This window comes from Sminthopsis crassicaudata, chromosome 4 (genome assembly GCF_048593235.1).
Source record: "Sminthopsis crassicaudata isolate SCR6 chromosome 4, ASM4859323v1, whole genome shotgun sequence".
Lineage (NCBI taxonomy): Eukaryota > Metazoa > Chordata > Mammalia > Dasyuromorphia > Dasyuridae > Sminthopsis > Sminthopsis crassicaudata.
In genome coordinates, this window is record NC_133620.1 from 166,614,195 (window position 1) to 166,637,540 (window position 23,346).

Sequence of the window (23,346 nt, forward strand, 5' to 3'; positions counted from 1 at the left end):
ATCCACTATTATTTTAAACATAGTAAAAATATGTTAAATCCAATATAGACATACATATTTATAAAATTATCTTACTGCACAAGAAAAATCAGATAAAAAAGGGGGAAAAAATGAGAAAGAAAATAAAATCCAAACAAACCACAACAAAAAGAATGAAAATGCTAGGTTGTGATCCACCCTCAGTTCCCATAGTCCTCTCTCTGGGTGTAGATGGTTCTCATCATCACAAGATCATTGGAATCAGTCTGAATCATCTCATTGTTGAAAAAGAGCCACGTCCATCAGAATTGATCATAGTATAATCTTCTTGTTGCCATGTATAATGATCCCCTGGTTCTGCTCATTTCACTTAGCATCAATTCATGTTAAGTCTCTCTAGGCCTCTCTGAAATCATTCTGCTGAATATTTCTTATAGAACAATAATATTCCATAACATTCATAACTTATTCAGCCATTCTCCAACTGATGAGCATCCACTCAGTTTCCAGCACCATAACTATGTCATAAAAAGAATTTGGTAGGATTCCTTATTTCCCTATTTTTTCAAATAGTTTGCATAATGTTGGAATTGTTATTTAAATGTTTGGTGGAATTTACATGTAAATCCATTTGTCTAGGTCCAATCTTTGCCTTAACTAATTATACAGTCTAGAGGAGAACCCTTAGCTTCTCTGAGTTTCAGTGTTCTCATTCATGTCTGTTCTCAGTCCCAATGCAATTGAGATATTGCATTTGCTATTTTAGAGTTTAAAGCATTTAGATGACTGGTAGGTGAAGGACAGTTAAGAACAGTGTGATAGAGTTGGAAATAATGTGTTTATATTGAAGTGGAAGAGATTTGTTTTAAAGTACTTCAAGACTGTAAGATGGTCTAATTATTTGATCTATTATCATTGGAGGCTGTGAGTGTATTGACCAAGATGAACTCGGTCTCTTCCAACTCTCAGATTTTATGACTTTATATGATATAAATAAAATGTGTGGCTAACTTAAAGGAATTCTAAACAGTAGTTTAGAATGAATTTCCAACAGATTAGATTGTAGAGGTTCCTGTGATTAAGGAGATGAAAGAATAAGGTAGAATAAGAAAGGAGATTTCTGAAGGAAATAGAAATTCAGACAGGATCTGAGAGAGCACCTCAGATACTAAAATGAGGAGATTGAATGAAAAGATCGTAGAAAGTCTTTGAACTCAAAGCCCTAGGTGAGAACCCTACCTCTGATGTTTACTACTTGTATGACCTCGGGCAAGCCACTTAATCTATCTGTATTTTCATCTGTAAAATAAGGTTTGACTTAAAGATCTCTAAAGTCCCATATAGCTCTAAATTCTATGGTTTTTAAGTTCCCTTCCAGATTATAGATATTTGGATATTTGGTCTAGTTTGGCAAAATAGAGGTCTAGTGTACTATTGAGGAAAGTATAATTGGTATCTAAGTAAGTATCATGTGGTTATTCCCTAGGGAATATTTTAGCAAGCAGAAAGCAGCATTCAGAATTGTAAGTAATTAGAGAAAAAATTAACAAAACTCAAAATAACTGAAGACAAAGTAGTCAGTGTATTGGAAAAAGGTAAATGAAATTTACATGATAATCAGTTTCACAGATAGGAAAGAAGTCTAAGGGATTTCAGTGATTGCTGGCAATTAATTATGTCATACAATTAGATTTTTATGCCAGATCCAAGTGCTCTGCTATCATGATATTTTATCTGGAATATTGTGCTTCATTCTAAGACCTACAATTTAGAAGGATCAGTGATAATTTGGGAGTTGTGTTGGTGAAGATCCTTTAATGCATTTCACATGTGTATCAGGTAAAGGAACTTACATGTTTATGCCAGAGAAGAGAAGACTTTGAAAAAGGGCTATCAGGTGGAGAAAGGATTATATTTGTTTTCTTTTGGCTTCTGAGAAGCAAATGAGTGAGAGCTCCAAAAAAGTGAGAACTCTTGATTTCAAGAAAAAAATTATTATCTAATAACTTACCTCAAAAGAGCTCTGATTTCACTGATGTGAGTACTCCCTCCACTAAAATAGACCACAAGATAGCTTCATGAGTAGCTATGGCCAAAAAGGTGATGAGCCTTTGTGCAGTTAGCTAGGCTATTCCTGGGTTCTAGGTAATATATGTCCAGGCTCATATGCAATGTTGTTTCACCTTGGGTAGATGTGTCCAAGTTGACACTTCATTAATACAGTCTTTGACAACCCAGCATAAGAGCCAATAATTAGCCAAACTGAAATTGAATTTTTTTTTTTTTAAAAAGACAGTACCAAATTTTTCTATTTCACTTATTTGAATTAGGTCTTCAGAATTATAGACCTTTTTCTTTATTCTTCCCCAGCAGCCTTTTCACCTTGGAAGTTTACTCTATTTTTTTAGAATAATTTTTATTTACCAGATATACATTGACAATTGCCAAACCTTTTGTTCTAATTTTTCCCCTCCTTCTCCCTGTCTCCCCCAGATGGCAGGTCGACCAATACATGTTAAATAAGTTACAGTTTACTCTATTTCTTTTTTTTTTTTTTTTTTATTCATTTTTCCAAATTATTCCCTCCCTCCCTCCACTCCCTCCCCCTGATGGCAGGTAATCCCATACATTTTACATGTGTTACAATATAACCTAGATACAATATATGTGTGTAAATACCATTTTCTTGTTGCACATTAATTATTCGCTTCCGAAGGTATAAGTAACCTGGGTAGATAGACAGTAGTGCTAACAATTTACATTCGCTTCCCAGTGTTCCTTCTCTGGGTATAGTTATTTCTGTCCATCATTGATCAACTGGAAGTGAGTTTACTCTATTTCTTAAGGTCTCTTCTTTTGATTGATCTGTCCTTCCCAGAATCTCCATTTTAAGGAAAGTATCTGGGCTAAATACGTTCACTCTGGGACTTTCTCCACCATAGCCCTTTCCAAATATCTTTCCCAACTTTAGCTCATTTATGTGTTTATTTATATCAGGAGATATATATGTTGTGTATGTGTATACATACATACATACACACATACACACACTATCTGTATTATTTTATGTCCTCCATTAAAACATAAGTTCCTTGAAAATAGAATTGTCTTTCTTCTTGTTTATATTTTTTAATCCCAGCAGTTAACATAGTACCATAGTAAGTCTTTAATAATGCTTATTGAATTGATTTGATTTTTCTCTTAAAAAGGCATAGGAAGACTTATTGGAAAGATAATTTCAAGTACAATTATATCACTGGGTAATATAAATACAATTACAAGTATGCTTCCATTAACTGAACTTCATATAAAATGAACTCATAGTAAAATGATCATAGAATTAGCATGAATTAGAATTACCTCTGAAATAACTTTTTCATTGAACTGAGATTCTTTTTAATAATTTCATAACCTATATACATATATATACACATAAGTATATATGTAAGTACAGGTAACTCCCAGTGAGAAAATTTCTTCCACCTCTCTCACTTTTGGAAATATTCCAGAATTTACAGTCTTAGATACCCAAAGCAATGAAAAGCTAAGTGACTTGTTCAAGATCATATGACAAAGATGTATCAGAGCTACATAGACAGAGATAGATAGATAGATAGATAGATAGATAGATAGATAGATAGATAGATAGAGGTATAAATTTAGATTTAGATATAAAGAGGCAGCTAGTAGATAGAGGGCCAAGCCTGGATCCAGGAAGACTCATCTCTCTGAGTTCAAATCCAGTCTCAAGTTTCCTGTTTGCCTCAATTTCCTCATCTGTAAAATGAACTGGAGAAAGAAATGGCAAACTATTCCAAGACCTTTGCCAAAAATAATGCCAAAAGGAGTCTGGAAGAGTTAGACACAACTAAAATGACTCAACAACAATATAGTCCAATGAGAATGGAGTTTTCAATAAAATTATGGAACAAAAAAATTCACTAGGTCTAAACAGAAAATACACTAGACCTTCACACCACTTCCATGCTATCTCCAGACAATGCTATCTGAACTCTGGTCATCATTCCTCATCTTCTCCCTGTAGAGTCTTGTGCATTGTCCCTATATGCCAGATTTGATAAGCAAGCTTTTGTCTGTTTCCTAGAATCAAGGTTCCCAAATAAGACCATGCTATCTCCATACCACACTGCCTACTTGTGTACCTCCTAATCCCCTCTTCCAACTCTCCTTTATGTACTTTCTTCCCCCATTTGAATGTAAATTCTTTCTTGCTTGTATTTATGTCCTCAGAGCTTACCTGGTACATAGTAAACTATTATTTACTAAATTAGATTATCATTTACTAAATTAGGTTTAAATACTTTTAAAATCTGTTTTCCTATTTTGTGTTCAAGTAGTCACAGTTTATCATGCCATTTTTAAATTTTACAAATCAGACTTTCATAAAAACAAAGAAAGCAAGCATGTTAATTACCTTAAACAAAAATCTCAGTGGAAGTTAAACCTCCAATTCCTAGTAATAAAGATATAGAGCACTCAAGCAAGAGATGATGAAAGTTTGTGTGTATATATGTGTGTACATAAAAATATATGTAGGGTATGGTATATATGTGTATGTTTATACATATCCCTATACAAACAAATATATACATATCAAGAAGGAATCCATGTGAGAGACACCAGGCACCTGCTTCTAGGAAAAGACACCTACATTCCCTTACTCCAAGGAACCAATCTTTTTCCATTATCTTTCCAATACTACCCTTGGACACCACACTTGCTAATTATATACAATGGACTATTTCATCAGAGTGAATTAGAAAAGTGACTGCTATAATAGTGAAAAGATCAGTAAGCACAAAGTTCAAAAATGAGCTTGAAAGGTGAGAGAGAGAGTGACAAATTTTGATCAATTAACCAGGCAACTATTGATATTACAGCTCAGATAAAATCCAAACAATAGAAACATAAAAACCATTTATATTTTGTGGTTATTAAATTAGCCTTTTCTGTTTTCTATTGGCCTACCTTCTGCTGTTGTGAGATTTAGATTTTGATTCTTTTCTACTTCAGCATTCTGTAAAATAATGAAATAAATGACAATGAAATAAGAGATTTTCTTTGGTAGATGGATTCCCAAATACTTTATACTCTCAACATTTGTTTGGAATGGAATTTCTCTTTGTATCTCTTGCTGTTGCATTTTGTTAGTGATATATAAAAATGCTGAGGATTTATGTGGATTTATTTTGTATCCTGCCACTTTGCTGAAATTTTGAATTATTTCTAATAGCTTTTTAGCAGAGTCTTTGGGGTTCTCTAAGTATACCATCATGTCATCTGCAAAGAGTGATAGTTTGATTTCCTCATTTCCTACTCTAATTCCTTGAATCTCTTTCTCGGCTCTTATTGCCGAGGCTAGCATTTCTAGTACTATATTGAATAGTAATGGTGATAGTGGGCAACCTTGTTTCACTCCTGATCTTACTGGGAAAGGTTGCAGTTTATGAAATAAGAGATTTTCTTGGGTAAAAAGGAGGATAAGTCTATTTCTAGTTACTCTATAAATTAATCTGTTTACAAACAAAGCTTTTGCTTATCCCAGTGTAATCTTCCTTTTTATATCTGACAATTTTGTCACGACTACTACTTAAAAGTTTGTTTGCTATGACTATGGGCCATCTTCAAATAACATCCAGAATGATTGATGTGCTTTGAAAAACAGTCCCCCATATAGGACATCAGTGAAAAGAAAGATGTGTTACAGTATTCATGATTTGTTCCTTGGTCCTAAGATAATAGGAATAAAGGAAAATGTAGATATTCAATTAAATAAAATATAATTTTTGGACAGTACTTGAAGATTCAAATACAAGATAATTTCATTTGTACTAAAAATGTTTTTACTACTTTTAATTGGACAAAATATGAAAATTAATTTTCTTAAACTTTGTGGAATCAAATCTATAGCTATTTTTATTCTTTTTTTTACTGAATCTGTTTTTCATCAGTATAGAGACTTCCTCTATCATGGTGAACCAGCACTGTCTCCACAATTTATTCCTAGAGTACTGGCAAACCTAAATGACTTGCTTCAGGTAACAAAACCAATAGGTGTCAGAGTCTGGTTTTCTTAATTCCAGGTCCAGCCTTTTACCGACTACATCAAACTTCCTATCCTGTCACATACTTCCTTTGATACTCAAGAAAACTTTGAAAAAAAAAAAAGCAAAAATATAAAAACACAGAAGAATAGAATTTTGATTTTAAAATGAGGAGTATTATGTTCTGGTCAAGTTGACTTAAAGAGAATAGGTCTGCAAATCTATCCTTTAAGCACAAGGTGGAATAGCCTACCCAAAATAAGATCATGGGTTAAATGACCTTCATTAAAGATCTCTACCCACATTGCAGTAAGATGAAAAGAATACTGCATCGGAAAATATGGTCTTGTGTTCTGGTTCAGGAACTTAAATGTTATATAATTCTAAGCAAATTACTCAACTATTCTGAACCGAAATTTCCTCATCTCTACTTGTATCACCTACTTCATAGGCTTGTTTTGAGAAAAAGGTTTTATAAATTTTAAAGTGTAAGTAATCTGTAGTTATTATTGATATAGCTTACCTGATCTAATGAAGGACATGTACAATGTAAATTATCTGCGGGCTTTGCATTAACAAAGGGGCAAGAATACAAAGTCGACACTTCTTTGGGGTGTGATGGATTATGGAAAGGTTGCTTCAAAAGATGGTTTAGACTTCCATGAGTTCCATTGTTTGGTGCTGGTTGAATGTGTAAAAGATCTGTTTTAAAAAAATATGTGATTATTATATAGATAGATAGATATGACTAAAACTATTATTTATTTATTTATATTTAAAGGACTTTTAAAAACTGATGGTAACAATTTCCAAATTTAGAGAAACACTGGACTATCCTTTCACAAATATTGTTGTACTATAAATATTCACTGTTCAGATCCCATCCTCACCTGTCCAGATGTTTCCATCACCTGTTGTCAAAGAATCTGATTGGTCATTGAAAGTTGTAGAAGTAAAATCAAGCAGACTTATAACTTTCTCAATTAAGATGTATACTTGCAGCAAAGATGGAATCAGTTTATTTATCTCAGAGCTAAAATTTGTTTATTCAAATAGCTGGAGTAATTGAAATTGCACAACTGGGAAAATAAGAGAATTTGCTATATACGGTTCTGAAAATAGCCAGAGTTTCCTTAAGATAACTTAATATCTTTTATGTGTAACATTTCTTCATATAAATATTTAACCCAAAAATAATTCCTGAGTACTTTTGTAATGAATGTTATTTTATCTTATCTTTCACTCATAATTCTTAAAACTCACTTGAGAATCTTCTTTCAGACAGTTTATAAGTACATACATATAAACATAAGCAAATATGAATTTGATAGACCTGATCCTAAATAACAACTATGTAAAACATTCAAGATATATAACAATTCTGGAGAAGTATACTTGAAAGAAGGATACTTACAATAGGGTGTTAATTCAGTGTGATTGATGAGATAATGGTTCCCTAGTTTACATATACTTGGTACTTAGCATGGGAATGGAATGGTTCTCTACTTCACACATACTTAGTATGCTATAATGATGTAATTGTAATAGGGTATTTAAGGGCTGAGAGAACTGGAAACACAGTTAAAGTGGTCAGTCAGTTAGCTAGTAGAGACCTTTTGGGACCCTGAAAGCAACCTGAATCAGTCCAATAGCATCTTTGGCCTTATCTTCTATAGCCAGCAGCAACTTTTGGGTTGCAACAGTGCTCCATGGACTTCCTCAGTCGTGATGTTAAGTTCTGTGCTTCAATTTACCTAGCCTGGATCTTACTTTTGTGCTATGTGACATCTGCCTGGTGTGTCACCACTTTTGCCTTCAATTTAGCCTTGGCCATACTCAACTACCAGAGAGCAACGGGACCCTTAAGACTACAGGACTGCAATAAAAATGTATTTAAAGCCTTTCCTAATCTAGACCTCTCCCATCTTTTTAGATTTCTTACACCTTACTCACCAACATATACTATTCAACACAATGACATTTGCCTCCTGGCTACTAAATAAATAATACATTCCATCTTTTAGCTTTGGATATTTTCTCTTAGCTATTCTCCAAATCTAGAATACTGTCCTGCCTCAACTTTGACTTATTGACCTCCTTGGTTTCTTTTAAGTCCTATCTAAAATCCTATCTTCTACAGGAAACTTTTCCCAACCCCTCTTGATTTTAGTACTTTTTGTTCTGTTAATTATTTTCTATTTATCCTTATTTGGTTTCCTTTGTATATATTTGTTTGAGTGTTATCTGTTCCTTTATATTGTAAGCTCCTCAAGATTAGGGACTATCCGTTACTTCTTTTTGTAACCTCAGCACTTTAGCACAGTACCTGACACATTAAGTACTCAATAAATGTTTTTGATTGATTGATTTAAGGTTTAGTGCTTCAAACTAAATACTTTTATTTTTTATAAAACATTCTATGAATTTTTGATTGTCTTTATAATTAGTATTTTCTTATTATCAATCATATAATAGAAAGTATTATCCAATGAAATTTTCTCTCACAGAGGAAAGGTCATCATGAGTATTTTCTTATATGACTGTTTTCACTGACAAAGAGTATTTTTAAAAAATAAATTTCTCTTATAATGTTGATATTTAGGTTCTGAGTTTGAGAAAACTGGTTTTCTCGTTATATATTAGTGAAAACACATAAACAAATGTTCATGGTGACTTTTCTTGTGTCAGAGAAAACTTTATGGGTCACATTTAAAATAGTAACTGAGATCCTAAAATAAAACTTCCTTGAACTAGGCATGTCTATTTCTTTCTAGGAATGTATACTTACCACACAGTAGGTTGTAGATCTCAATATTTTCAAAAGGTTCAACTTCAACCTTCTCCTTAAATCCAGGTCCATGTGCCAAAAAGATAGCCTAGAATATCAGTAAAAATCTATAAGTAAAGATTTGTAATCGAAGATAAAACATGAAAATTGAAGTACATAATGAGACATCATCATTGAAGTATAAAAAGAGATGGTAAATTCTTTGCTATTTTCTTCATTGCTTGCCTTCACATTTGCCTCTAAAATCTTGTATAAGGATTTTCTTGAATGAAAAAATCCTACTTTCTAATACCTTGAAATTTTCCAAAAGCACATTAGCTTGCAGATCTGCATCCATTCAAATTATACATAAGCTTCCTAAAGCATAAGTTTGACCACCTAACTTTTATGCTTTATAACTTTCAGAGATCCCTTTTGTATCTAGAATATTTACTTCTTCTTGTTCCACTGATCTTGAGATCAATAAGCAATAATAATAAAAAAAAAATATTGCCTATAACCACATATAGCTATAGCCACAGCTCCCAGCAGAAGCAGACCCTGAATAACTGAGGAAGAATACAAAAGCAAATTATATATGTACAAAAATTAACTAAGTGAGGCTCATCATTACTGCCAAGAACAAAGATGGAAAACTTTTTTTACACCTCTGTAGGAGAGGCTAAGTACAGTGACGACAGTTATAGGAGTAGACTTGGAATCAATGGGATTATAAGGGGGCAAGAAAGAAAGTGAAGGCAAAATCTAATTTTGCTTACTTCCTCTATCGAAGGAAAATAATCTTCAAATTGTAAAGAATACAGGTAAGAATTGGATTTGTGACTTAATTGGCATGAGGATGTTCCAGATAAGAAAACTCCCTCTAACAATGCAGGTCAGCACCTTCTCTGAAATATATTGTTTTAGGGATTCCCTAGAGTATCAAGAGATCAGGTGACTTGTCCTAAGTAATACAGCCAGTATGACTCAGAAGCAAGACATAATAAAACAAAAGTGATTACTAGCAAACTGAAACTCAAGATAATGAAGAGAGTACAAGATCATTTATTGGCCAAAAATAAATTCATGTAATCAGACTTGAATGAAGTTTTCAAAGGTACAAAAATAGGAACTACAAGAAATGATCTTTTAAAAATCATAGAAAACAAGATACTGATTTTGAAAATGAGGTAGAATATGACTTTTTCAGACCTAGGGAGTCCACTAGGGAGTTCAACTTCATTGTTAAAATTCTATCAAGCATTTGTAAAGGAATGATTTGTAAATGAAGAGAGGAAATGGTAATCAGTGGGAGAGAATACGATTCATTAAGAACAAGACTTGCTACAGTAACTAACCTCTTTCCTCTTTTTTGATAAGATTACTAGACTATTGGTCAAAGACTGCTAGAGACATGGTATTTTCATTGGAGCATATGGTTCATGGTATGTTTCAATATACCAAAGTCATGGTATATTTCAATAAACTATTCAATATAGTTTCTTAGATTTTCTAGGCCATTTTTTTGGCACATGAACCTGGATTTAAGGAGAAAATTGAAGTGGAATCTTTTGAAAATATCTAGGTAGAAAAAATGATAAAGACTAATCCACACTATAGTGTGAACTAATTGTACAATAAAAGTCAGACTGATAATAATAATAACAGTAAAAAATAACATTTGCATAATTCTTTAAGATTTGCAAAGCTTTACATATGTCATCTCTTTTGATCTTCCAACAACCTTATGAGATGGATTGTTTATTAGCTCTTACTATGTTCATTTTACAGATGAGGATACCCAAGACTTAAAAGAGGTTAAGCTAATTATCCAGACGACTAGTCAAATAACTAGTAGCTTTCAAGCTACTTATCAAACAATTAATAGTTATGATAATCATTATCAAACTAGAGAGAACTCATTAATGAAGTGTCACAGGTTTTTGTACTTGACTATTTTTTTCAACACCTTTATTAATGACTCAAATAAAAGTATAGATTCCCATGTTTAGAAAATTTACAAATGATTGAAGCTTGGAAGAGATAGCTAATAGATTGGACTATTAAATCAGGATCAATAAAAATTTCAACCATCTGGATAGATGAATCAGATCTAATAAGATTAATGAAGATAAAGGTAAAATCTTATACTTGGTTTAAAACAATTAACTGTATAACATAAGTCTATCCCATAATTGTGAAGAAAATATAAAGCAATTAATATCAAAAGATTCTGAAGGATAGAGTGGATAATGAAATCAATAAAAAATCCACAATGTGGCATAGCGGCATATGGTGGCAGAAAGGTATATCCCTAATGCTTCACATGGAATGAGAACACATCAAAAACTTTTAAGAAGTTTATTATTTGATTGAATCAAATAGATCATTTTGCAAAGTAACAACTGTTTATGTTCACATTACTTGATGTCAATATATATATTCTTTTTTAAAAGATATTTCTTTCAGCCTTTACCAAAGTTTTATTACACAAACCTTTTCATGTTAAAGAGTGGTACCTGAGTCACTGAAGTTTAAATCAGAGAAGCATGCTCCAATTAGCTTTCTTGAGCTAGAAAGACTTTGCCACATGTTACCTTTGTGACTTTGGAAAGGTTACTTAACCTCCACAGGCCTCATTTTCCTAATCTGTGAAATCAGGAGTTGACCTGATGACTTCTGAGGTACTTTCTAACTATGCATCTATGATACTATGATTATAATCTAGTGATGATTATTCGTTTATCATCCAAGGACTAGACTAAGGTTAGAGAGGTTGGTTCATCAATAGAAAGATGACCATCAGATGGGGAATTTTTTGGCTACACAACTTATAAAAACCATATACTAATGAATATATGGGTGGAGGAAGGTGCTATCTACATCCTACGATGATAAAATCATAGGTCTGTTGAGATACTGAAAAAGTATATACTTTTCTTCACAATAAAGAGACTAAGCTAATATGATGCCATCATTCCATCTAGGAACTTTTCTATTTAGGCAAATATGTATATTCTTGAGATTAAATGAGATTTAAAAAGGCAGTCCAGCAGAATAGAGAGAGAGTAGGCCTTGATATCTGGGAAATCTAAGCTATCTCTGACACATTCTTGGCTTTATGGTCACAAGCAAGTAGCTTTACCTCTCAAGATCCCATGCAATGCTATGAGATTATATTATACAAACTGCCAATTTGCAAAATGTCAGTAGAGATGAAATTTCCATAAGAAATAGCACCTATATAGATGAAATCAGAGGGTCAGGAAGCCTATTTCCCCCCCCTTCTCGCCTCCCCCATCTCTACATGGAATTCTTTGTAAAATCTAGTAGATCCAAAATAATAAAAAAAAATATAAAATTATCTCACACACTTAACACTTCCTAGCTGTGTGACCCTGGGCAAGTCACTTAACTCCAGCCTCAGAAAAAGGAGAAAAAAAATAATAATATAAAATTAGAAACCTTACCTCCATACTTTTAAATTCATTGTTATAACCATGGGTACCACCTCCACAACCTTTATAACTTTTATACCTGAAAAATAATAATAAAAATAAGATCTAGTATTTTAATATTAATGAGAATATTAGATGTTTACAAATATAAATAAGATTTTATTATTGTGTAGTATATGTATACCAAAAACAAAATAAACTCATTTTTTCCTACATAGATAAATTGTCATAGAAAAAACTTTTGAAAGAATCTGTGAATAATTATAGGTAAGGAAGATGTTTGAGAAAGATAGGTAAGAAAGAACAAAAAAATAAAGAATTTATAAAATTAAAATATAATTTGTTTGTTTGTTTTTTAAATTCCAGTAATATTGCACTTTCTGTACAGGTAGACTAGCCAAATTCCAAAAATCTTCAGTCAAGGAGAAAATATTGCAAGCATCCAGCAAGAAACAATTCAAATATAATAAAATGTAATAAAAACATAATCAAGGTAACACAAGATTTATCAACTTTTATATTACAGGATTGGAGGTCTTAGGATATGATATTCCAGAGAGCAATGGAGCTAGGGTTGCAACCAAGAATCACTTACCCAGCAAAACTGAGTATAATCCTTCAAGGGGAAAAGTGAAAATTCAATGAAATAGAGGATTTACAAGCATTATGATGAAAAGAACAGAACTGAATATAAATTTTAATTTTCAAATATAGTATTAAGGGGAAGCATAAGGAGATAATCAAGAAAGGGATTCCATAAGGGACTTAAGGTTTATTTATTTATTTACATTCCTACATGAAGGGAAGATACTTATAACTCATAAGAACTTTTTAATTATTATGGAAGTTAGATGGAAAATATATAGACAGAGGGCATAGGTGTGAGTTGATTATGAAGGGATCATATCTTAAAAAAAATAAAATTAAGAGATGAGAGAGGAATGTACTAGGAAAATGGGAAAGGGAGAGGTGGAATGGTATGAATTATCTGCCATAAAAGAGATAAGAGAAAGCTTTTACAATTATAGGGAATTCCATGTAGAGATGGGGGAGGGAAGAAGGGGGGGAGGTAAGCTGCCTGACCCTCTGATTTCTATATAGATGCCATTTCTTATGGAAATTTCATCTCTACTGATATTTTGCAAATTGGCAGTTTGTATAGTATAATCTCACAGCATTGCCTGAGATCCTAAGAGGTAAGAAGAGGGAAAGAGAAAAGGGAATTTGTGAATCTTACTTTCATCAGAACTGGCTCAAAGAGGAAATAACATACACACACAATATGGGAATCGAAATCTGTCTTACCCTGCAGGAAAATATGAGGGGAAAGAGATACTGGAAGATGGGGAGGGTGATAGAAGAAGGGGTGGAAAGTAGCAAAATACTTTTGAGGATGGGCAAGGTGAAAGGAGAGAGAGAATAAATGAGGAGAAATACCATTAACAATAGTAATTGTTTAAAAAAAAATTTGAAACAAGCTTCTCTGATGAAGGTTTCATTTCTCAAATGTATAAGGAACTAAGAAAATTCATTAAAAATAAATAAAAGCTATTGCCCAATTGATAAATGTGATCAAAGGATGTGAAGGACTAATAGGACTATATATAGTCTATATAGACTATATCCTATATATAGTCTTATATAGGATATAATATAACAAAAGGACTATAAAATATATCCTTAGACCTAACAATATTACTACTAGGCATGAATCCCAAAAGAGATTTTAAAAAAAGAAAAAAGACCTATAAGTAAAAAGCATTTATAGCAGTTCTTTTCTCAGGACAAAAAAACTGGAAATTGAGGGAATGCCCATCAATTAAAGAATGGAAAAATAAATTATGGTATGTGATTTTGATGGAATATTATATTGTATAAGAAATGATGAGCAGGATGCTTTCAGAAAAACCTGGAAAGTCCTCCATGAACTCAAGCAAAGTGAAATATACTGTGTACAAAAAAAGAGCAAAGTTGTGGGATGAGCAGCTATGAATGATTATTCTTAGCAATACAAAGCTTCAGTACTACTCTGAAGGACATAAAAAATGCTATCCGTATCCAGAAAAAGAACTGATTGTGTCTGAATACAGATTGATGTATACTTTTTCTTTTTTATTTTATTTTTTTTTTGAAAGTCCTTTTTTGGAGGAGTGGGAGAGTCTCTGTTTTCTATCACAACATGACTTTTATAGAAATGTTTTACATAACTTCACATGTACCTTTCTAATTGTGATGGGGGTGGGGAGGAAGGGAAAGAATCTGGAACTCAAAGTTCTAAAAACAAATGTAAAAAATTGTTTTATGTATAACTAGGTAAAATAAAACTATTTTAAAAAATAAACTACAAGCTCGGAAGAAATCAGAAAACGAAATTAAATGTTATCAAATAACTCCTTTCAAAAAAGCGATATTCTCACTCAAGGGTTAGAGAATTAAGAAAAAAAAAAAAAAATCTAGAATGACTCCTCCCCCTTTCCCTATTCTGATATTACCACAATCCTAACCAGAAATCCATCTCCCTGCCATTTCGTACTGAAATAGAAAAGGAGAAGGAAAAAAAAGGAAGCTACAAGAGGAAGGCAGGAATGACCCACAAGTAGAGTTTTTATCCTTGTTCCCCTCTCATTCCTCATATCAAAAGTGTACCATTTGTTTTTACTTGAGTTTCAGTTTGTAATGATCCAAACAAACAGAAGTTTACTCCTTTCTCCATCGGTTTTCAGAAAGAGATTATACTCCTTTTTATCTTTAGCTATTATGATTCCTATGTTCCTAGAGCCATTGAAATCTCCAGAGGATAGTGGATTGCTTGCTGCTTTGGGGAGGAGGAAGACAAGGGAAGGAGAGAGAAAAAATTCAGAACACAAAATCTTGTAAGAATGAATGTAACTATTGTTACATGTATTTGGAAAAATAAAATACTATTAAGAAAAAACAAAAGAAAATAAAAACAAAAATAAAGAGAAGTGTGGATATCAACAATCAAAACAAAAAATAGAAATTTCCATAGGAAAAGATAAAAATGATTACAGAATCAAAAACTCTTAGAGTCATATGCCACCTCACAGGTTATCTAATCCAGTCTGTATAAGAACAGGGATTCCCTCTACAGCATTTAAGTGATCAATCAACCTCAGATTGAAAACTTCCAAATATGGTAGATTCCTCACTTCTAGTGACAGTCCATTTTCCACTTTTGTGGAAAATTTTTGTCTAATGGTTAGGAAGTTTTTCCTTATTTTTTAGAACTTAGTTTTGACAGGAACCTAAAGGGAATAGGACTATGTACTATAATACATATATATGCATATATGTACATATAGTACATAAAAAAACAATCAATAAGTTGAAAACCTTAAAGTAGATTGAAGGCATCCAAGCCAAAGACCAAAGAAGCCTTTCCTTTATCCTTTAATCCTTTGGGCCACCATTAACATTTGCAGAAGTTCAGTTACTACTCTGTCCTCCCTTCATACAACACGGTGAAGTCAAAGATTGATTTTACTGAAAATAGAAAGTCAGTTCCAGAACTGACTGTACTTTTGATCATACCATTAATGCAAGTTCTGCATATGCATGATGCTAAACCCTGAAATCTGACTTTCTGATCACAGTTTCCTTATCCTTTCATGTTTCCTTATTCTTCAACTTTTCTAAAGCTATTTTTGTCCTCAATGAAACCTCCATTCTCTTCATTCTTCACTGTTCTTCTAGTTACAGTGGGCCTCAAACTTTTAAAATAGGGGGCCAGTTCACTGTCCCTCAGACTGTTGGAGGGCCGGATTATAGTAAAAACATAAGCTCACACTGTCTCTGCCCCTCAGCCCATTTGCCATAACCCTGCGGGCGGCATAAACGTCCTCATCCTCGGTGGGCTGCATCTGACCCACGGGCTGTAGTTTGAGAACCCCTGATACATACTTCAGCCTAGCTCTTACTTTTCTCTCTTTTTGACTCTATCATTGACCTATTCAACTACAGAGTGACTTCTACTAAGGATCCTAAGCCTGTTGCTATTGAATGGAGTCCTGAAAATCATAAATCCAAATCTTTCTCCATTATCCAATCATTTTTTGTTCCTATTCCTCTTGTGCTATTGAAAACCACTGAAGGAAGCTGTACAATCATGCTGTTCAGTGGCACAAATGTGAAGTGAATTCATAATAAATTCATGTAATCTGATTTCAACTGGGACATCATCAGTGCATAGCAACCCTTTTTTTCCTTCCTCACTTGACCCTATTTTGTTCCCAGGTTGCTGCTCCAAACTTACTCTTCTTTGCTCAAGCTTACAACATCATTTTAATATCTCTTTCAGTTGGCATCAGTTTTTTTTTTTTAATTGATAAAATCTAGGCCATCCTAGAGTTCTCTCTTCTCTCCCATATTTATATCTCAAAACCTCTCTCTGTTAATACCCTTTCTCTTCTTCTGTTATGCCACAGTTCTCTTTTATTGTCCTGACTCAGTTTCCCTAATTATCCTGACTCAGTCCTGCCTCGGCTCTGTTTCTCCAGCATTACACATCTTAGTTCTAGTCACTGAGGAAGAGATGATCTTTCTCCTAGCCAAGATCAACTCTTCTACTACATTCCTAAAAAGGGTATACTGGTAAATGTTTAACAACTACCTCTTTAAGGAAAAAAAATACAAACAAAGCACACTTTAAGTTTAATTTTCTTTATTAACATTTTACCTATCATTTTCTCTTCTCGATCAACAAAACAACAAATCAAGCCCCAACGTGTAGCATTTGCCAATTTCTGAATTGCAAATGCTTACACTAAAAATTTAACAATCAGTTTTGAGCTAGTTTGAACTGGCTTTTAAAAAAAAAAAAAAAAAAAAAAAAAAAAAAGGAAAACCTTTCTCTTAACTATTGTTCTTCAAGTTATCATTCTATGTATTTATCCTCTATCTTTTCTTGACAAATTTCTAGAAAGAATCAACCTATACTCATCTTAATCTCTTTAGCACTACTCACTCCTCAAAGCCTTATCAGTGTGCCTAAAATAAAACTCATTTTCCTTCATGCTAAACATCTCCTTCTCCCAATGTTTCTCTTTCTAGAAAGATCACAATCCTATGTGAAGGAGTAATGCAACAACCTCTTAATTAGCTTTCCAGCTTTCAATCTCTCTCTTTTTTTTTTTTTTTTGGTTTATCTTCTGCTATACAACTTGTTATGGCCACAATCACATCTGCCAGTTTTTTCAATACACTGAGATAAAGTTCATTCAAGTCCAGTGATATGCACTTTAGAAGAATATTCAAGTGTCTTCTTGTTTTTTCATTTATCTTTTTTTTTCATTTATTTATTTTTCATTTATTAGTGACCATTCCTTTTTAACCATTATTGTTCTATATTACTTAATTTGAAACACTTTCCTTGATATATATATATATATGTACATATACACACACATACACATACATACATGCATATGAGAGAAAAAATATATATCAATACATATTCCCTCAGCAAACCTGCCTTTTAAGCTCTATTTTCTTTATTCCCAAAATAGGTTTTTTCTTATTAAAGCTTTTTATTTTCAAAATATGCATGGATAATTTTTCAACACTGATCCTTGCATAGCCTTTTATTCTAAATTTTCCCCTCCTTCCCCCCACCCTCTCCCCTAGGTGGCAAGTAATCCAATATGTAAACATATTTGTACAATTCTCTTGATGCACAAGAAAGATCAAAAAGGAAAATAAGAAAATAAAATGCAAATGAACAACAAAAAGAGTGAAAATGTTATGTTATGATCCACACTCAGTTCCAACAGTCTTCTCTCTGTGTGTAGATGATTCTTTATCATGAGATCATTGAAACCCAAAATATTTTTTTTTTTTTAAAGCCTGTTATTCTTAGGATCCAATTCCAGTTCTCATATTCACAAATATTATGTTTCTTTCCTATTCTTATATCAAATGCTTACTATATTCTCATGTCCTAGTCACTCACATTAACTTCAGTGAACATCTACAAATACACAGTAAAGTATTCAATTTACTCTCATTTTTTCCTCTATATTAGGATGTGTTTTTTATTAATTGTTGGAATAATTATTTTGTTTTGTTAAAGCCAATGTTTTGGGACCTAGTGTGTTTTACTCACACTATTGATTGTCATTAGATCAAGACATGATTCTGTTGATTAGGACTTTTACATTCCCACAGTAGAAATGATTACTATAAATCAGAGGTAAAATCTTATCATTTCTCTGCCCACCCCACCTCTTCACTACTTTTCACTCCTTTCATCTACTTCTGTCAGTTTATAAAACCACCTGATAAACTTTTCCTGAAGTTGAGGGAACACCTCCACCTCGTGGTCATTTGAGGGATAGTTCAAGTTTTTCACCCCAATGTATCTTAAGACCAGAGTTTTTTGACCAGTGATTGAGTCCTATCTGCCTACTAATAGGAAAATGTTTCAGGATGTGTTGTAGAAACCAAGACTTTCCTAATTTCTATGGCTCTTTAACAAAAATCAGACCTCTGGTGTCCATTATTTTTTCTCTTTCATGTTTTATTCCTTTTGTTGTTTTTTTTCTTTATTCTTTTTTAGACTTAGTCAAGAATAGTTAGCATGTGGAAATAGGATACTAGACTTAGAATGAAGAAATACTACCTTAAAAGTTTATCTAGCATTGTGATTAGGAAATTATTTTAGCCTACTAGTCTGTTTCTGTATCTCTAAAATGATGATAATAGATGATAATAGCTACTATCTCACTAGGTTGTTATGACAATTAAATAATATGATATATAAAGGCATAAAGATATATGTATATATCTTATATATAAGATATGGAAAGAATTGTTATTATTATTATTATATTCTCAAGCTCATTTTCAACAATGTGAAAATGAATCCCAACAACCCTCTTTAGAAGTCAACAAATCAAGTCAGCAAGCATTTATTAACTCCCAACTATGTGCCAGATATTATGCTTTAGAAATAAACACTCCTGAAATTATGAATGAACCTGTGATCTCCTTGGTACAGAGAACTCCCTGACCAATGCAACACTAAAAGATTCAACAACTTTCCCAGAGTCACACAGTCTGGATGTCAAGAGGTCCTTCCTGCTTCTAAAGTTGGCTCTATTATATAATACTGCCTCTAATATCTGATGGAGAATAAATGAAGGTTCAAAGCAATAATTTCCCCTATAACCATCAATGTTCTCTATCTCTTTTTTTTCTTCATAAAAATCTTGAAAAAAAATCTAATTTGATTTTCAGTTGTCATATAGGGCTGAACTTAAAAATTATTCTACAGCATAGCTAAGATTAATGTTTTTCTGTCTGATGGGGCAACTGTGGATTTGATCTTTATACTCACTTATACATATATATTTTAATATCTTCCAGGATGCCTTCATCTATATCCTATAAATAACAAATTTGGTTATAATAAAATAAGAAGGACATAAATATAGTCAGAGGACCTGGATTAGAAGGCCAGCTCTCTAAATCATCTATGACATAGGTCTTATAGACCATTACATGACCTTAGACAAGTCACTTAATTTCAATGTTCCTCATTTATAAAACATGGGAGTAATATTAAATAATCTTCAAAGTCTCTACTTGATCTAAACCTATGATTCAACAGCAATATGAAAGTGCAGAACATATTTTTAATATAATGTTTTATAAAATGTCAAAAATACTCATTGTAGCTACCCCCTCTCAAATTATATAAGCACGATAGTAAGATGAAAATTTGGGTAATTGACAAGAAGCATGAAATATTGATTTTTTAGGAAATAGGTAAATGACCATACAAACCTTACAGCTAGCCACTGTTGATCTACAAGAAGGTGAACTTTGTCGATTCTAACATTTTTAGCATAATGTAATCGTTTGGGCAAGTCAGGAGTCAGGTAGGGCTTAAAATGCTGGTCTGCTTTTTGACACTGAAAAACAAGTAAAGATTTCCTCATGAAAACAATTTGTAGAATGAATACAAAAATGTGAATGAAAACAACTGAAAAAAGGCCTAAGAACTCTGATCAATGCATTGAAAAATCAGGATTCTAGAACACTTTTGGTGAACTATATGACTCATTGCTTAGCAGAGAGATGATTACTAGAGGGGCAGAAAGAGACAGATATTCTGAATATAACTAATATATGGATTTATTTTACTTGTTCATACTTAACTTTTTACATAGGAGCAAGAGGAAGTTTTCATTATATTTTTGTTTAGGGCAAAGGACAGTGTTAGTGAAAATGAAGGGAAATGCCCTTGACAGAAAAAGAGCATCAATGAAATGTCTTCATTTGTAATTTTTTGTTTAGTTCATGATAAATACGTATTTATAGAAACATTATTTCCTCCTGAAACTCATAGTACACAGACATTTCTTGTTCTATGCAAATAAATTTCTATATTTCTTTGAATAAAAATAATTTAGTCTCATGTAACAAAATATAAGGAGACAAACCATTCTCAGATTGTACATTATAGATCTATTGTGAAGACCATACAAAATAATATGAGTCATTTAGCAATTCTACATGTACTTTACTAAGATCCTACTATATGATAGGTCCTATGAAAGGCTCTTGGAATCCAAAGACAAAACAAAACAAATAAAATTTATAAACTGCCTTTACATATATTATATTATTTGATCCTCACAACAAGCTAGTAAGATAGCTGCTATTATTTTCTATTATTTTCATTTTAGAGATATAAAAATAGACTAATCATTTTAGCAAATGATTTCCTAATCAAATTGCTAGATAGTATCTAAGACAATAATTGAACTTAAATTTTCTACATTCCAAGACTAGTATCTTATCCATTATTTCATGTGCTAAGAGATACTAAAAAGGATCCCTCAAGAAACTTATTTACTAATTTATGTATTTATGTATTATATGTCTATGTATATAATCTCTTAGTAGACATCTAATGTGTGGTAAAATGTAATTTTCTTTTTAGTGAATGTTTGAGAAAATAAATTTCTAGATATAAAATATAGAATTAGAAGAGCTATTATTATTAAATATATTAACATTTTGACAGATTATTTTTGGTTTTTCTAAGATGTTAGGAAAAAGTTTTTGTACCTGCCAACCTATTTTATCAAATATTAAGTACAAACATTTAATAATTCACATAAGGACAAAAAGAATACACCAAATTTGTTTCTATTAAATGTTAGTTTACATTCATTTTTAATTGAATCTCTCATTCTTTAGTTCAATCCAACCTTTTTATTAAGAAAAATTGTATATGTGTGTAAAAATATATAAAAACATAGACTTGTATATTCAAAAAGCAGTTTCCCAATCACTATAAAAATCTAAAAAGAAAAGACAGAGAGAAGTGTGCTTCTGTTTTATAGTGGTCTTTTTATCCTCTTAGGCCCACTGAGATAGTCCAAGGATAGACCAAAAGTTTCAGGAACTAGGAAAACTAAAATTTCTATGGGCACAGGCCAGAGTTGTTCCAAGAAGCCATGTGGCTAAAGTCAAAATTGTGTTTAGTCAGGGTTGATCAGAAAAACCCAGTTCTACTATAATCTTTCACTTAGACCCTATTCGATTTATCATGGAGTTGAGTCCTATAGATCTTCTCTAGCAATGAATATCTATTTTAATTATAATAATTAATATTTATATAACACTTTAAGATTTGCAAAGTGCTTTACAAATATTATCTTATTTTATTCTCACAACAACCTAGGAAGATTGTTCCTATTATCCATGTTTTACAAATGAAGAAACAGGCAAATTATAGTGAAATAATTTGTTCAGGGTCACACAACTTAGCAAGTATTAAAAACCAGAGTTGAACAGAGTAGAACCAGAGTCTACCCACTATGCAACCTATTTTCTATTGCTGCTGCTGCTAACTACAACTACTACTACTATTACTATTTTTTCTTGTTATTGTTTTTTCATCATGATCCCATTTGGAGTTTTCTTGGCAGTTGTTTGCCAATTTGTTCTCCAGCTCACTTTACAGACGAAAAAAACTGAGTTAAACAAGGTAAAGTAACTTGCCCAGGAACACACAGCTAAAGTGTCTGAAGCCAGATTTGAATTCAGATCTGTCTGACTTCAGATATGACATTCTAACTGCAGTCACCCAGTTGCCCAAACTACTTCTATTATTATTACAACCAGTAATAATAATAAGTAATGTTTTTAGTGTTTAGTATGTGCTAGACACTGTACTAAGCACTTTACAATTATTATCTCATTTGATCCTTACAACAACCCTGGAAGGTAGGGGTTATTATTATTCCCATTTTGTAGTTGAGCAAACTGAAACAAACAGGTTTAGTGATTGATATGCCCAGTCACACATCTAGAAAATATCTGAGACTGAATTTGAACTCAGGTCTTCTTAATTCCAAATATCATTTAACTGCTCAGTTTAGTTAGTGTTTGAATTCTGTATGCTAAGTTGGGGTGGAGGAGAATCCCACATTTTTCTAGAATTTCTGAAGGCAGCCCTAAACCTTGACTATAGCATTTAGATAGACCTTGCCAGTTACTGCAGCACACTTTAAAGAACCTCCGTCTAAGAATAGAAGGATTTGACCAGCTTCTCTTTCTATTAACAACCCTCACCCATGCCAAATATAATATAAAAGGATTAAAGCCTAAAGTAAACTAAAAAAAAAAAAAAAAGAAAGAAAGAAAAAGAAAAAGCTAAAAAGAATTTGGGGTAGAGAAAATAGATATTAGAAGGTGAAATAAAACTATTATATTTCTAAATCTGATATAAACTAAACAAAGAAAAAATGCTTTAAGAACTCACAAAGAACATGTTCATAATATACATTTTATCAGTAGAGAACATAATTACTTATCAGTATTTCATATTTTACATCTACTAAGAATTTTAGATTATTTGTAAAGAAAGTGAATATTTCCAGGCTTCAATAAATTCTTCCACAAAGGCCACTCCTATATTAAATTGGCAGTAAAAATTTAAAGCTATTTTTGAAATACTTTTTCTATAATGCTTTTTCATTGAATTTCATGCAATTTCAAATCAAAGTATGTTAATCAAGTACAGTCAACAGATAATATTCAGAGG

The 23,346-nt window shown here is 32.2% G+C and overlaps 1 protein-coding gene across 1 annotated transcript in view; it reads right to left on the reverse strand.

Moving 5' to 3' along the window:
* ENPP3 (ectonucleotide pyrophosphatase/phosphodiesterase 3) overlaps positions 1 to 23,346 on the reverse strand; it is a 118,542-nt gene that overhangs the window by 29,619 nt on the left and 65,577 nt on the right. The window contains exons 15-19 of the mRNA XM_074309819.1: positions 20,073 to 20,200; positions 12,282 to 12,348; positions 8,833 to 8,920; positions 6,568 to 6,746; positions 4,969 to 5,017 (exon numbers count right to left, since the gene is read on the reverse strand). Of these exons, the coding sequence (XP_074165920.1) occupies positions 4,969 to 5,017; positions 6,568 to 6,746; positions 8,833 to 8,920; positions 12,282 to 12,348; positions 20,073 to 20,200 (511 nt within the window). The remainder of the gene's footprint in view (positions 1 to 4,968; positions 5,018 to 6,567; positions 6,747 to 8,832; positions 8,921 to 12,281; positions 12,349 to 20,072; positions 20,201 to 23,346) is intronic.